The sequence below is a fragment of the Anas acuta genome, chromosome 2 (genome assembly GCF_963932015.1).
Source record: "Anas acuta chromosome 2, bAnaAcu1.1, whole genome shotgun sequence".
In the NCBI taxonomy this organism is placed as follows: Eukaryota; Metazoa; Chordata; class Aves; order Anseriformes; family Anatidae; genus Anas; species Anas acuta.
The window spans coordinates 90221010-90237495 of record NC_088980.1 but is presented as its reverse complement, the minus strand read 5'-3'; the positions used below and the strand labels follow the sequence as shown (position 1 = coordinate 90237495).

At 41.9% G+C, this 16486-nt stretch overlaps 1 protein-coding gene across 8 annotated transcripts; it reads left to right on the top strand.

Moving 5' to 3' along the window:
* Positions 1-772: 772 nt before the first annotated feature.
* On the top strand, positions 773-14761 carry FRRS1L (ferric chelate reductase 1 like). 8 transcript variants are annotated; one of them, XM_068671146.1, is made up of 7 exons: positions 773-1169; positions 2283-2367; positions 2831-2969; positions 6148-6394; positions 6854-9279; positions 11635-13745; positions 13792-14761. In XM_068671146.1, the coding sequence occupies exons 1-5, from the start codon at positions 941-943 to the stop codon at positions 7024-7026; spliced, it is 873 nt and encodes a 290-aa protein (XP_068527247.1). In that variant the 5' UTR covers positions 773-940; the 3' UTR covers positions 7027-9279; positions 11635-13745; positions 13792-14761. The 8 variants fall into 8 exon arrangements, with proteins under 8 accessions (XP_068527247.1, XP_068527246.1, XP_068527243.1 ...); XM_068671145.1 differs by having other exon boundaries at positions 6854-9825; XM_068671142.1 differs by having other exon boundaries at positions 6854-9825; positions 9969-13745.
* Positions 14762-16486: the final 1725 nt, after the last annotated feature.

Genomic DNA, 16486 nt, shown 5'->3' with positions numbered 1-16486 from the left:
TTTTCCGAGCACTGCTGACCACGGCATGTTCTTCAGTATCCCCCTCCCAAACCCGATGTTTTTCAGAGTCTCCATTCAGCCTCTTAGAAGGGGAAGCACTGTCATGCATAATGAGATAACAAAACGATTACAGTCCTCACCAGAAGACGGCAACCCAGCCCCTGGAGAAGAGCACGGGGCTGGACAGCCGTCGCTTCTCCACGAACCCACAGGTAGCACAGCAGGAGCACCAGCAGACCCCGGACTTCCAGCCACGAGCCCAGGGCTGATTGTAGGAGCCTGGGGAAGGCGCTGGAGACCCAGGCAGGGTTTTGCTCCTTGTGCCTGGCTCGCCACACTCATGCCATCGCGTTACGCGGCGTGCAGACGGGACCAAGCACAGACACGCGGCCGCACGGGGAGCAGCTGGTGTTACCTGGGGTGGACGTTATGCTGTGGTGCTCTGCGATCCCGTCTGAGAAATCATGGAAAAAAGGACGTAAATAGAAGAGAAGGAAACACCACACTAGACAAGATGATGACACAACACCATAACACCGCACTGCTTGATGAAACACAACTCCACACCACACCAGGACACCGTAACACCACATAACACCACACCACAACACCATAACACCACATAACACCATCATAACACCACACCACACCACACACCACCACACCACACACCACCACACCACAAGCCCTACCCCACCACCCCGCGCCCACCCCTCATCTCCCCTCCGGGCCGCCCCTTTCCCTCCCGCGGGGGCGCTTTTGGGACCTCCCCGTCCCCTTCCCCATCTCCCCCCCAGCCCCGGGGCGGCTCCCGGCTCCTCGCTGCCCTCTCCCCGCTGCCGGTGCCGGTGGCGGTGGCGGTGGCGGTGGCGCAGGAGCCGGGGGCGGCCGCCCCTCACGGCGCGCTCGGGCGCCGCCGCCTCCCCGCCCCGCCGCCGCCATGGCGGAGCGGAGCCGCGGCGCCCGGCGGCTGCTGCCGGTGCCGCTGTTGCTGGTGCTGCTGCTGCTGCTCCTCATGGCCGGCTCCGCCGCTAGCCCGGCGGACGAGGGCGGCGGAGGGCGGCGGGAGGCGGGCGGCGGGGAGCCGGGCGACGAGGCGGCGCCCCACGACTCCTCGTACGGCACCTTCGCCAGCGAGTTCTACGACCTGCGCTACCTCTCCGAGGAGGGTGCGCTGCGGGGACGGGACGGGACGGGGCGGCACGGGACGGGACGGGACAAAACGGGACGGGACGGGGCATGGGGGAGCCGTGGGGAGCGGGGCTGGCGGCGGCGGCGTTGTTCAGCACGAAGGCCAGCGCCCGCCGCCATCTTCTGCCCGCCGCGGCCTGCGCCGCGCCTGCGGGGACCCCACAGCGCGGGGACCCCACAGCAACGGGGACCCCCACAGCGCCCTCGGGCACAGCCCCGTCCCGCCCTGCTGCTTGTATTTCGTAATTATTAAGCTGATCTTGCGTGTGATGGGGTTTGCGTCTGGCTAGGTGTGTTTTGTTTTGCAGCCGGGTAAGTAAAATAATAGATATAAATGTCAAGGGGGGTGGATCAAAACCTAGCGTCTACAAGGCAGGCGGGGAAAGGTCCTGTTTGCAGGCGTGTCGGTGTCTTTTCAGTGTATTATTGTAGAGCAGATAGGTGGTTGCCCAGAGTCATGAATCCCTCAGTGTCTGGCTCTTCTGTGTCTTAGTTGACAGGTGGTTGCAGGCCATCACCGCAGGCAGTTCCCAGTTCTGATACTCCTACCTGCTAGTCCAGTGCGTATTTTATTTACTTTTGAAAGGAGAGTATTGTAAGGAAAAGGTATTGTGAGGTCCTTTCGGCATCCGTTCCTACAGCTCTGAGTCTGGTGCCCTGGATTTACACTTACTACCATCATTTGTGGCTAAGGAGTCAGACTTAGTTCTCTTACAGGTTTCCCAAGGGGTCTAGGAGTGCACAAAGAGCTTACTCAGTGGAGATCCCTGTTCATTAGTTGACTGTCCCACTCTGTGTTCATGCTGCCATAACATGACGTTGTCTGTGAAAAACCTCACACCCTCACTGCAGCAAAGCCACGTTCCAGCATCCTTCTTCATTGCAAACCTGAGAAAATTTTGTTTTTACTCCTCTCTGTTACATTGGTATCAGGACCCTCTGATTGAGGGATTGTGCCTGTGACAAAGTAGTCCTGTGTCAATACAGCTCAGTTCTTAGCAAAGTATATACTATCGGAACCCTTTCTCTTCAGTGCTACTGCTTTTTATGCCTTGTATTTTATTTGGTAATGGTTTGTTCTCATTTTACAGGTTACCCGTTCCCTACTGCACCTCCTGTGGATCCATTTGCAAAAATCAGAGTGGATGACTGTGGAAAAACTAAGGGATGCTTCAGGTCAGTCTGAGATAAAAATGCAGGTACCTTTACGTTTGCAAATGCTGACTGATTGCATTTGAGAGCTTGGCCATTTTTCTATATTCATTAAAAAAAAAGTCTATTATTTGAGAACATACTTTATAATTATGGACTACATTATTTGAGGAAACAGTTATTTAAGTATATACGTCATGGCTACAGACTAGACTGTTTAATGTTTCTTTCATTTTCATCAGGCATTTACAAAACAAGGCCTCAGAAGGACTACAGAGTGATGATATGTGTAATTCATTTATTGCCATAATGATTGTAAAAAAGTAATAGTTGCGAACAATTAACAGTACTACTTCAGTATAGCATAATAAATGTTTTACTGCCATTATACCAAAATACATTCTTTTAGATTTTCTTGCAGAAATATAATCAACTCCATAGCAGCAAATTGAAAAGAAAGGTTACGTGCAATTCCCATTCCCTTTAGGTATGGTAAACCTGGATGTAATGCAGAGACCTGTGACTATTTCCTGAGTTACCGGAGGATAGGAGCTGATGTTGAGTTTGAGCTGAGTGCCGATACCGATGGCTGGGTGGCGGTGGGGTTTTCTTCAGACAAGAAAATGGTAAGACTCTTTATGGTGACAATGTACACACTTTCACATGCTATTACACAAATGGTTTATATTTTATCTGTCAGAGACAGAGCATATAAGGAGAAACTGACTTGCTGACAACAAAGCACCATTCAGTAGCCATCCAGGAGCAGTAGCCAGGTCTGCTGTCTCCCAAAAAACTGCCTCATCCTTACTGACATGTCCTTTCCCGTCTTAACTAAATATTATAATAGCATTTTAGGTTAGCTCTGACTGTCCGAATATTACTAGCTTTTGGTCTTTTTATTAGAAAAGCCCTCAGACATAAGCCAACTCCTGTGGGAATGTCCTGTTGTATTTTATTTCAGTGTTACTTGCGCAAAAGGTACATCCAAAACTAAATAGCAAATAATTTTATTCTTCAGGAAATCTTCCACTTTCAGAGGTACAAATATGGCTTTCACTGCTAAACTTTGGATTTTTTTTTTTTTTTTCTTCTTTTGTACCTGTGTGTTGTTCCAGGAAAGCCACAAAGGTGTGAATAAATGGCTGCTACTCCGTTATATACATTGTCTAGAAAGCAATCTTGTTAAGATTTCTTCTTCTATCTCTCACGGATTTTACTGTCTGTGGTTTTATGCATATTCTTTTACTTACTTTTTCATTCAAAAGCCTTATTTTTCGTTGTGTTTCACTGAGCAAAACAGGAGCACGTATATATAATGTATGGACTGTAAAAATAACTGAGCAATAGACAATATCATAGAATCACCAAATGGTTTGGGTTGGAGGGGACCTTAAGGACCATCTAGTTCCAACCCCCCTGCCATGGGCAGGGACACCTCCCACCAGACCAGGTTGCCCAAAGCCCCATCCAGCCTGGCCTTGAGCACCTGCAGGGATGGGGCATCCACAGCTTCTGTGGGCAACCTGTGCCAGTGCCTCACCACCATCACATGTTTTACTATGCTCTTTATAAAATGTTTAGCATTAAAGTGCAGTTCATAACGTGGGTGTGCTTGTACAGAAACGCTCCTGAGCATATCAGAAAATACTGAATCTGTGTGCTATATCACAAGTCAGAAGAGAGGAGTGTTTTATGTATAGTTGGAAGCAGTAGTTTGAAAAAAGACAGCTTAGAAGTCCTGAGCTAGGAGCCACAAAAAGCAATGTGAAGATTTGCACTGACTTAACCACCTTTTTTCAGACCCAAAATGAGAAATAGAAAATGCAAGGGTAGGTGCTTTTCACTCATTAATAACTATGCCTTAGTATGATGCTGCAAAGAAGCACAGTAAGGATAGCGATCTTCTGTGTCATAAAGAGCTGTTCATGTTGTAAGAACCAGTTCATGTTTAATGTTGTGAGGAACAACTTTACAGCTAAATTTTGGGAGGAGTTTAGATGCCTAGAAGTGGAAGTATTCAATAGGGTTTTCAGAGCAGCTGAGCAGCTTTAAACTTTTGGCCTCAAGTTGTAAAGAGATCATTTACCAATTTGTAACTCTGATGTACCTGCAGTAGATCTGCCTCGCCACTGCTTTAAAGCAAAGACACTGAACTTCAGTAGTTAGACAGACTTTAAAGAGATGATCAGTTATGAGTATGATTATCAATTTGTTAGTGTTACCTTGGCAAGCTTTCTGTCACATCCCTCACCCATCCTGTGTAATGCAGTATTTGGTGTCCTGGGATACACAGACTTTACTGGAAAAATGACTTTCCATTGAAACAGCTTGGCTGTGAGAAGCGGGCTGTACCTTGGAGGCCCTAATCCAAGTTCTGTGGCCTGGATAGAGAAGTTCAGGGGAAAAAAAAAAGTACATTGGATTCTCAGTAGATTTTTAAAAAGTCCTATGACCTATTTCTTTGCCTCAAATAACATTATGCTTTTGCACCTGTGGACTTCCTTGCCTGCTGAGGTTCAAAATGATTTTTTTTCTTTCTTCGTGAAAAACTGTGAAAACTCTTTGTACTTAAAAATGAGGCATTGGTGCTCAGAAGTACAACATGTAAACGTGGCAAGTAAGTTATGGAAAGCAGTGACAGGCTCAGGACGGAACCTGGAAAGGTCGCTCGCAGCAGTATTGAGGTGCAAAAAGTGTTCAAGCATGTGTTTTACCTAGCTGTTCCCTTTTCCCTTCACTTTCGGCATGTCATTTACATATTTACATAGGAATAGTTGCACTGCACCTTTTTCCTTATAACAAAGAACTGAGAGATGGTGCTCACGAGCATTGATTGTGTCATCAGCATGTCCTATCAGAGAGATTTTTGTTGTAGAAGCAGGACCTGCATTTAACACGGTGCGGATCCCCACAGCAGTGGCATTCAGTGAAATGCCACGCACCAAACTTGCACAGTGTTTGGATGGACCTTGACACTGGGGCTTCTACAGGATAGCACTCCTAAAATTAAGGCTAATTCTTGAGTGCTCCACTATGACAGTTACCTTGAATAACCATTCCAATAACTGTGTAATCTTTCTGTGATTGACCTATAGGAATAATTGTCTCACTTCTTTCTGTCCTTTCTTTGGTTGGTGGCTGTGTATGTTATGGGGAGAAGCACACGTCAACTACCCTTTCCTTGTCTTGTGTGGTATTCTCTATTCTGTCACTGTTTGCTGAACATTTTGTGTTTTCTCTTAAGATAGCTGAGAAGTGATATTCTTGTAAGTGAACATGACAAGAGATTAGAAAAGACAGACTGTACTTGATGGTATTATTTGCCCAGACTGAGTAGATTCATCTCCTCTATCTTATTAAGTTAGATTGCTTTTCTGTCCGTGATGTTGATGCAGTGGGTTTTGCACACAGGAAGGGTTCAAGGCTGCCAGTTTTCCTGAAGCAGGATCCCAGAACTTGACATGTTACAGAAGAAAACAGCCTTCTACCGGTCAATTAATTGCGTGATGTCAGGGCAATACCATGTCTACAAATAGATTATGTATGTTAGGTTGTTATGGATCTTAGAAAAATCCAGAAGAAAATGCAGAGGCAGTAAGGGTAAGCATATATTTACTCTGTGCTGTTCAGTCTAGATGAATAAACATTGCTGGGAAAAGACTATCTGTGTATACATAATTAAGAAAAAGAGAACGAGAGCCCCGTGTCTTCGTTTTTAATAGTTAAAATTATCTACATAAATGAGGAAATGCTTTGTGACGCTCTTTGTTTTCCTTCTACCTAAATGTTTTTACCATGTAGGGTGGAGATGATGTCATGGCTTGTGTCCATGATGACAACGGAAGAGTCCGAATACAGCACTTCTATAATGTTGGCCAGTGGGCTAAGGAAATCCAGAGAAATCCTGCCAGAGATGAAGAAGGGGTTTTTGAGAACAATCGTGTAACTTGTCGGTTCAAGCGTCCCGTGTATGTTCCCCGAGAGGAAACAATCGTAGATCTGCACTTGAGTTGGTACTACCTGTTTGCATGGGGTCCAGCCATTCAGGGTAAGTCAATATCGGTGCTACCAACAGCTGAGGTACCAAAATATGATAATGCCTTTCCTCATTCTTACTAGACCCCCTCCTTTCTTAATGAACTAAAATTATGGCAGCATCGGGCTTAAGAATGGATAAACAGGAAGGTGAGCAAGCTGGCAGAGTCCTCCATGTCATGTTTTCTTGGGTATGTAGCTATTATCCCCACTCCCCAAAGCTAAATTTAAGTAAGGATAATTCACAGCTGGAAGTTCTGAATTCCTCTGAGGGGTGTTTATTGTTTACTTGAATTACAGTTGTTTCATTCAGATGTTTAATTTCAGAAATCAGACAACTACTCACTGACAGTGTAACAGTGCATGCTCCTCTAGGTTTGGAAATTACTTGTCTTTCTGCCTGTTTCTTTGACAAAGTTATAGAAAAAAAAATGCACCTGACATTATTTCTTTCTGCCCTTACCTATTAAAGGTTCTATAACTCGTCATGATATAGACTCACCACCTGTATCAGAGCGTGTGGTCAGTATTTACAAGTACGAAGATATTTTCATGCCATCAGCTGCCTATCAGACCTTCTCTTCTCCATTCTGCTTGCTCCTCATTGTTGCACTGACCTTCTATTTATTGATGGGAACCCCGTGACCTCTGGAAAGTAGCAAGGATTTGTCAGTGGAAGTTTCTCAGGATGGACAGATACACGGATGGATGATGCGTTTTTTATTGGGATTTATATCACACCACCATCATCATCGCGCTGCTTTTGGACATAGTTAGCTTCTCAGAAGAAGGAAGTAACCATTTCTGAGTGGCAGAGTGGTGACAAATCATTTAAGAATAATCAGTGAACAAGTAGGAGAATGTTTTCAGTGTTGTGACTACTCGCTTAAAGAAGAAAAGACTTTTGTAAAATGAATGTGTGTGTGTGCACGCGTGTGTGTATGTGTGTTTGGGAGAGGTGTCTGTGTGTGTGTTTAGGAGAGCCTAGTGATGGACATCTTATCAAGTAACAAAATTGCCTTCCATACTGCTCCCAGAAAGCAAATTTGGGAAAACATTATAGTGCTGTTTGGTAATTCTGGTGCATACAGAACAACTCCCAGGTGCAGTTTCTGAACTTAAGATCAGAATACTGACACTGCAGTTTAAAACCTAACCTTCAGTAATCCCATTTTTTGATTTATTTTTTTAATATTTATCAAGGTTTTCTTGCTCTGGTACTTTCCAAGACTAAACTTGCATAATCAAGCATGAACAGGATTTCTCTTCAGTAGAGAAGAAGCGATGAATGTCTTCATAACAATAGTGTTTCAGCAACCTTCCTGAAAATAAAGGCTACTTCTTTTATGAGTGAGATATGAAGTTATTTAAATAAGGGGAAGGGAGAATGCAGTTATTTAAATTCCCCATCCATAGGAAAAACAAGTTTAAAACACAGAGAAGTTCCCAACAAGCCATAGGATATCCTCCCAGTCGATGAACTCCTTTTTTCTCTTTTTATGACAAAGCAGTGATATTGCTGACATGTAAATAATGTTTTTAAGTAGTTGTGCAGTAGTACTGAGAAATCTGGTTTTTTTCTGTGTTGTATGCCTGTATATCCTGGTCACGTTAAAGATGAATATGGGCAGCTGATGCGTGCTTACAAAGAAATGGAAATATAAGAGATTATTTGTAAGGAGAGATGGGAATTAATAAAAAGATTGGTATCTTTAATTTCATCAAACCATTGCTAAAATGAAGTTACTGTAGAAAAAGATGGTCTAAAGAGGAAATACACCAGAAATTTTATCACCAATAAATGCTGTAAAGATGAATGCTAAATCTTATCAAACTGGAAAGTGTCAGAATGTATTTTATGAGCCATATAATACTCTGAAAAAATGTGAGTTTGTGTGGAGATTTTCTGTACTTCGTTAGCAGGAAGCGTATGACACATCCATGGAGCAGTTGAATGTGCTTGGATAAGGTTGCTTGCTTACTTCCCAACTTGCATCATTGCACCAAAACTCTCTCTAATGTTGTGTGCTTGAGGACTCTGTAATGCAGGAGCTGTTAAAATATGCAGTGGACCTCCTTTGTATTTTCGTTGCTGCATAGAGTGTAAAAAAAGGAACCATCTTTGCTGGGTTTGCACCATTATTCACAGACTGAGGCTAATAGACATATTTTTTTTAGGCTCTGCATTCTTGAAACCTATGCTTTAAGTATTTAAAAATAGGTTTGAAAAGGAATTTGTCTCCATCACAAACCCCTTGCCCCCATTTTAAAAGAAAGCTTACTTTGTAATATGTGATACTTGCATTGATGTCTTTAAGGAGTTGTTTGCCTAAAATTGCTGGACCTGGAGTTCAGGAGGGGAGAGAGGAATTCAGAGGGAAATGAACTTGAAAAGTGTATACAGTAGCTTACTTAGTATAAATTACCTCTTGCAAGCTGAATAACCAACTCATTATCTGATAAAATATTTAGTGGAAACCACCTGATGGGGAAGGTCAAGCTTTGGACCATCATGGCTGTAAAATTGGGGCATAAGAGCGGCTGAAGCAGAGAGCTGAAGTCATGGTTAATGAGTTTTATATTAAGCAACCAGCTGAAGTGAAGAAATCGTTCAGGCAAATTCCTTCTCCTTTATGCTAAAGTGTAGGCAGTTGCGGGAGCTGAGATACCACAGCTCCTTCGCAGAGATTGCAGCTATTTAAAGTAGCTTCAGGGTTGCTTTAGTTTATGGCCTTGTAATTTACTGGTTTAGTTTCAGGCGTTTCCCGGATTACCCACTAAAAGACTAATTTAATAATCGAAAGGTACTGAAGTACGATAGAAGCCCATTTGGGCTCCTCTTCACTTCTTTAACACAGTGCTGGATGCAAGGCAGCCTGGCTAGACCTGGGCTCAGAGGTACGTTAAAGATGACAGTAATGATACCAGGGTAAACGTACAACACACATGTGGAGCTGCTTTCCACTGCGAGGCAGCCCACTGGGAGTCAGAGCTGCTTCAAGGTTGAAAGTTCAGGCTCTAAAGCAACAGCGAATTCAGAGCTGAAGCACAGCCACTTACGGAGATACCCAGTGCACAGCAGAAACTGCTTCAGGCCCCAGCTGTACCAAGTGCTAAATCAGGGGAGAAATACAGTTTCTTTCTTTTTTCTTTCCTTTTTTTTTTCTTATTTTTTTTTAAGGGTTACTTTTAAGTGTGCTGCCTGGTGGCTTTGTTGTACTTTTCCCTTTTTGAAGTATAAGCAGAAATGTGCACTTCTGAAAAAAAAAAAATCTTTGACCCAAACTTCAAAGGACCTAATTAGCACTAATTAAGCGTCTCTAATCAAATGGGAGGAAATAAAAGTCCACAACAAGCAGCAAGGCAATCTGTTATTTGGCATTTAAGTTGATGATTGAGTTTAGCTTTGTTACTACTCTCCAGTAAACTGTTCTCAAATTTTAGGTACTACTTCATACATCTGAGAAAAGCTACAATTCTTTCTCTAAATGCTTTGCAGAAAGCTTAAGGAGAGCTGAAAATACCAAATTAGAAGCAGGAGTTGCAGTAAGGTGTTTTTTTTTGTTTTTTTTTTTTTTTCTTTTCAGTGAAAAAAGTTTGTTGTATTGTGGTACTTTGAGAGTCACTCTTCAGAGTGGAAAAAGCAGGAACACAAATCTCGTACAAAGAATGTGCAAGTGTTTAGAAATTAGTATTTGGGAGTAAGTATGAGGACAAAAAGGTAATAAGAGAAATGAAAAGGCTTTAATTCAATGGTACTTAACTTTGTGTGGTACCTGCTGTCGTAACATTTGAGTGGGCACATTAACTTGTCATGGGAAGTGTTTTGTTTTTCATGTTTTCTTTCTTAAGACTGAAAAGCAGGATTGATCCCTGCTGTACCAAATCACTAAGAAGCAGCTTTCTTCAAAAGTAATTTTAAAGTGAATATGGCATTTCAATTCTTTTTTTTTTTTTGACTTTTCTATGTAATGCGTACCAATATAAAACAAAGGAAAACGTCTCCCTCGAAAGAAAGCTCCTTCTCCAAATTGAACCACTTCTAGATTCCTTATGGTGCCTACTAGCAAGCAGCAGCACATTTAGAAAACGCTTTCATTTTGAGAGGGAGAGTGTCTCGCTGCAGGGTGACCTGATATAGAAACATAAGGTTTAGAAAAGTAACGCTTAGAGTATGGTGGCCTTTGAAAATTCGATTTTGAATGTTAATTAGAAGGATAATTAATTAGAGTGATAGCACTGGAAGAGGCCACTAAGCAGTAATTAGCAGGCTTGAGTATATTATTCTTTCCACGCGCAACAACATTCAGTTGTGACCATTGCTTGTTACACTAAACACAATCCCACCTTCTGCTCGCTCTGTCCACCTTGCCTGTAATGTACACATGCTTATAAGCTATTTGATAAAGAAATGAGATTCTTGGTGACAGTGCTTCTCACAAAGGGGCTTTGATTTTTGACTGTGGAGTCTGATAGGTACTCTACTACAAATAGTAAGTTAGGCATGAAATTAGTGAAGAGTAGTGTAGGGAAGGGTAAAATAAGCAGAGAGGACAGACCTTTATAAAGTTTGTTTTTGTTTTCCTTCAGTGGATTCAAATAACTATTTTTAAGCATAGTTGAGATACTTCTAGATGCTGATTTGGCTTTTTTCTTCCTAAGAAAGCCTAGCAGATTTTAAAATGTCACTGGATACAGGGTGAAGCTTTCATCCAAAATCCTCTAATTATAAGGGAATTGCTCTGTTTTTGAAAGAGAATATATTGATTAGACATTTTGAAATCCCTCTGAGGCCTCCGTGTCCTTATTGATGGATTGTGTTTGCAATTCTTGGACAGCAAGAAAATAAGCATTTATAGCTGCCTTAATCTGATGGAACCTCCTCAGGCTGGGTTAAACGTTGCCAAAGGTTGTGTTTGGCACTGAGTTTTCCAGTCTTTAACACAAGAATTAGAGAATAACTGGAGTGTTGTGCGCATCAGCACACTGATGGTAGCTCTGAAGCTGGCTTGGGGCTCCATATCCTGGGGCTGGATGAGGAAGAAAAGCTCTTCACCTGTCTCCATGTACTCATGACTATTGTGAAGTGGAAATGGCCAACAGCACAGCTCATCTGACACCAAATCCCTTAAATTCGTCTACCTTCTTTTGCCAAATTGTGGATCATATTCCTACTGTGAGTGTCAGTGCCCAGTTTTCCTCTGAAAAGAGCAGTTCTTGTCGCTAGCCTATGTCCTGTACTCCTTCCCACAGCTGCCGCGTGCTATTTAGCACCTGGATCCTGAGAAGTCTTAGCCCAGCTGTGAAGAGGAGTTAGTGGATAAGGACGATGGAAGCACAGCTGTCTTCGTGATTACCCAGGTCATGGTTAGGAATCTGTGCTGTGGATATGACTCCACTTACCTGTAAGTAAATACTGCTGTAAGCTGCAGGGGGAGGAAGGAGGCAGGGCTCCTCCTAAATCTTTTTAATTATGCTTACTTTCCTGTCCCTCTAATGCACCAGACATTTAAAAACCCCTTTAAAGAGAAGTAAATTGTAAATTATTCTCCTTTTGTGGAATAGACTCTGATTTCTAACCTTTTCTTTTTGGGGGGTGGTGCTGGAGGTTTGCACTGTGCTGCTCTCTAGGGGCAGAACTGGAACTTATACCTGGTAGCTTTTTACCAGCATTTAAATTACATTTTGTGACCCCTGGTTTACCATGCTGATGTGTAGCAGGTGTATTTTAATTTTTTAACTTCTCCACACGGTTTCCCCAGAGAAAAGCATTCAGTAGTAGCTTTAGGAGAAGGGAACATATTTCACGGAGCAAATTACGAAAGGTCTAATATCACTCTTTTCTACAGATGCCGATTCTAAAAGTGCTAATATTTTATACAAGGTATAACTGGTCCAGAGCCTTAAATTTATGGTAGGAGTAGAAACATTGAAGTATTACAGTTGTTTTGGTGCTTCACAGAATTGTGCATGTGCTGCACACCCTGCATGAACTGGCATCCTCCATCTCAGCCCTGATGCCACTGCGTGAAGAACAGGTGGAGCTGTACGATGAGGCAGAGGCGACCTCCAATGCTTCAGGATAGAAGAGTGGAGAGTTTGTTAGTAAGGCTGAAGGAGAAGGACGGTTTGATGGTTACGTCAAACTTCCCGTTTGTGCATGACTTTGGCTCTGCCACATGTAAATCACATGAAAATGCTACCTGGTATGAAAAGAAGGTGCAGAATCTGACTTGAACAAGACTTTAACTTTTATGCAGGTCCTAGCTGGGTAAGGGATGATGCGGGCAGATGGTCAGATTCATGCCTTGAGATATGTACTCCCAGGGAACTTCAAGGCTTGAGCTAGAGGCTTGATCTTGCCCTTAAATTTAGAAAAAAAAAACATATCAGGACCATCCACACAGCAGCAACAGTTGGCTGCTGCACACGTACCTGCTCACTGGCCATTTTGCAAACTGCTTGGCTGTGGCAGTTCAAGTCTCAGAAGGTGGGAGCTCTCAGTCTTAACAGTTTTCTTTGTCCGTTGTCTCTTTCCCCTAATTAAAATTTCATTATCATTATTTCTGTAATAGTGTGATAATGCCTACTGCAGTCCTTCCACAGCCTGCCCAGCTAAGATAGAGATCTAACTGGAAGCCTGTTGATGGCTGTAAAGAAAATCTTAATTTCCTGAGTACAAAAATTCATCAAAAGAAAATCATTTATATTTATTTACCATATGCCAACTTTTCATCGCTTCTTTTTTTTTTTTTTTTCCTTTCTAGCTATTTCTGTGCAATTCATATGTCTGATTTTTTGCAGATACAGAATAAGATCTAGGTAAACTTCCCTTTTCTTCACCTTCTATTAGTATGAAAAAAATCAATTGGGTCACTTTTTCAATTTTACGTTGAGTTTGGTAAAGCTATTTATGTTTGTACTCTGTAATTTAACTTCTCTAATTTGGGCTCAGATAGTGAGGTAAAATCAGTGTAATTTTGAAATGTTAAGGAGGACTTGTGCAGCTTGTGGAGTCGATAGATGTGAAAAAGCAGACTGAACAGGTATTACTTTCTTTGAAAATCTGTGATTGCATTGGCAATAGCAAAGAATATGCTGTAAGGAAAAGGCCAGATTTTTATCTTGGATTGCTAAATAATTTGAATTGTACTAATTTCTAACTTGCTTCCATGTTTCGCACTGAAGTAGGGATGTTCTCTCACTGATTTGAGGTTGGAGCATATGTAGAGCTTCACCACCCATGTTTGTAGAAAGGCTGCTTCTCAGGATAGGCTAATTTTGATCTGCATTTAGAGTGTATTTAGGAACGTCCTTACAAGGTTGAAACTTTCTATGGCACTTTTAAGAAACATTCTCTAAAGGTATTTTAAAGAAATTGGATTTTTAAAGAACTGGATTTTTCAAAAGTACCCAACAGCTGCAATTCTTTTATGGCTTCAATGCTTACTCATGGCAGTGAACGTTTCGTGGCAACTAGCAATTGCAGAGCATTACTGAATTTATCCTAGAATGGCTCGGGTTGGAAGGGACCTTAAGGAGCATCTGGCTCCAACCCTGTACCACGGTCAGGGACACCTCCCACTACATCAGAGGGACTAGAATTTAGTCTCACAGCTCTCTCTTAAGCTTCACACCTTTTGGTTCAATTTCATGAGATGGTAATAGTAGTGGACTAAACTAAAGGAAAAAAACACCTAGATTCTGTGCAAAGGAGTAAAAACATCCTTGCTGATTTTTCACAACAGTGATCTGCAAAGTTTGTATTAATGAAAAATATTCTTTCCAGAATTAATATTCAGGCAGAGTAAATTTGTTAAATGTATTAGTGTGTAAGTGTGCAAATCTGAAAAGTGTAGAAGGCACTTTAACAACTAATGGATAGGCTGTACTTTCCAACAACAAAAAAAAGGACAATCTTACATGTTCCCTTACTCATAGGTGATATTTTCTTCTGTATCATTGTCCAAAAATATATGCAAACCTGACATGTTGCCTACTAGGCTATTATATTTTCAGTTTTTATGTACTAACTTCTGTTGACTTCTTTGGTACAAAAATCAGCCTCCCATTATTTTCTTCTTTTTTCTAAATACGATGAAAAAAAAAAAAAACAGTTCAAGAAGTAAGGGAAATGTTGTCATATAGAGTATTAGGATAATTGGAGAGAAGACACAGATGTCATGTTTAAAATCTAGCAGGAGAAAGGCTTATTGTTTAAACACAAAATATTATATCAGCTTCAGAGATATTCGGAAAGCAATGATTTGTTTTTTCAGTTTTTCACAGCTGGTGATATGAAACCAGTGATAAAAATAAAATTGAAAAAACTACTGCAATAATTTTCTCTTAAACTGGAAGATCACTCAAATCTTGACACGGAAGGTCTAAGATGAAATTCCAAACCTATTAACTTCATTGGGAAAATGGGACCATGATACTTCTGCGTGATGCCCCCAGCCTTCATTTAGGGAGATAAATTTTGTTAACATATTTGAAGCGTGGTGAGTTCTGTTTAGGTTAAGACAGATGCCTGGTATGTCTTGGTATTTCTGATTAATATATCCCAAGGTCTGGTTTGCCTTAAGCTCTTTGCAAGTAAGCAGACTGTCATAAGTGCATTAACTCTTGCCACTTGGTGTTGTGTTACGTAAATTGAAGCTGAAATGTCAGCTGTACCTTTTGATTTTGTTCAGTGTTCTCAAGAGTAAACTTCAATCTAACATACATAGATAAAACACACAAATAAGCACTTTGTAAGTATAGTGTTAGCTGGTATTCTGCCTTTTTGTAGGCTCAGTTCTGTCTGCCAACACCCAGCATCCATTTGAAGATGGTGAGCTTTTGATTGGGTGGGAGTGCCGAGCTGGGGCTTTGTAGTCCAGAAGTAATCATCAAACTTATTTATATTCATGCAGTAGTCTTTTTGAAAAAATAACGCTGGATGAATAGATAATGAAATTGTGGTGACCTATGGGACTATTTTACAATCAATGCATGCCCTAAAATACTGCTTTGTAACATCTGTTTTATACTAAATGTTGGTGTTAAAGTGAGCCTTCTTAGCCATTTGACAGTGACATACAACAATATTTATAAACCTGTTATAATAAATGCTTTTTTTAGTCTAAGAAAATGTGTGGTGTGGCATTTGTAAAAGGGAGAAAAAGAAGTTCTCTGTGAGGCTAAAGTCTCTGCTGCTGCCCTGTGTTGTGTTAATAATTCCTTCCCGTGCCATGGGCTTGAATTTATCCTGCGTAATTCCATGCAAGTCAGTGAGACCGGTCACAATAGCAACTTAACAGACGTGGGAGACGATTTTTTTTTTTCTTTCCACCATCAGAATTGCTGTGAAGCTGTAAGTAAAAGCAATCATCTGTATCTTAACAAATGAAGTAAAAAGAATTCAGGGGTTCCTGTGGTGACCTCTGTTGTGTGTTTGTGACCGCTGTGATGCAGCTTCAATCGTGATAACTATTAGAAATTGGGGTGTCCTGCTGTCATCGCTGCCCCACTGCATGGCCAAACAGAGCAGCTCCTGAAGTGGTTTTGCAAAAAAAGACGATGAAATTAAGCTGGAGATTGGAAACAGAGAGGGGAGGAAGTCTCAGCAGTCAGCAAGCAACAGCACCTCTAGAAGTTTCTCGAAAAGGGAAGCTTCTATTTCCAAGATCTTTCAAGCTTGGGTATGTATTTTAGCTCTTTGCTGACAGGCTGAGAAGAATTGGCTCAAGACACCAAGAAATACAGCGCTTTTATGGTGTGTGCTCTCTTTGTGTATGCAGTATTGCTACCCTGAAGCTGCAGCCTGCAATGCAAGAAAGGGTGGGTCTCGTGAGCATCTCCTGCTTGTGCACACTCCAAGTGGTCATGATCAACAGTCCTAGATCTTACTCCATGTTGCACCATGTAATGTTTGATGATTAGTAAGGCATTTTGTCACAAACTGGACAAGGCCAAAATACCCTTCTGTCACTCAGGTCGGTGTAGATCCAGTTCTTGTTCCAAGCACACAGCTGCCATGTGGGCTAACCCTGAGAGATAGTGCTCTAGATCTTGTCCATCCCATATTATTAGTGTTTTTGTGTGCTGGCCCACTGAATGC

What these genes read in the sequence shown, in the direction of transcription:
- FRRS1L (XM_068671146.1), top strand. Translation starts at nt 941, where the DNA reads ATGGCGGAGCGGAGCCGCGGCGCCCGGCGGCTGCTGCCGGTGCCGCTG. An exon ending in TTTCTTCAGACAAGAAAATG is followed by an intron (nt 2,970 to 6,147) that starts GTAAGACTCTTT and finishes TTTACCATGTAG; the next exon opens with GGTGGAGATGATGTCATGGC. An exon ending in ATGGGGTCCAGCCATTCAGG is followed by an intron (nt 6,395 to 6,853) that starts GTAAGTCAATAT and finishes TACCTATTAAAG; the next exon opens with GTTCTATAACTCGTCATGAT.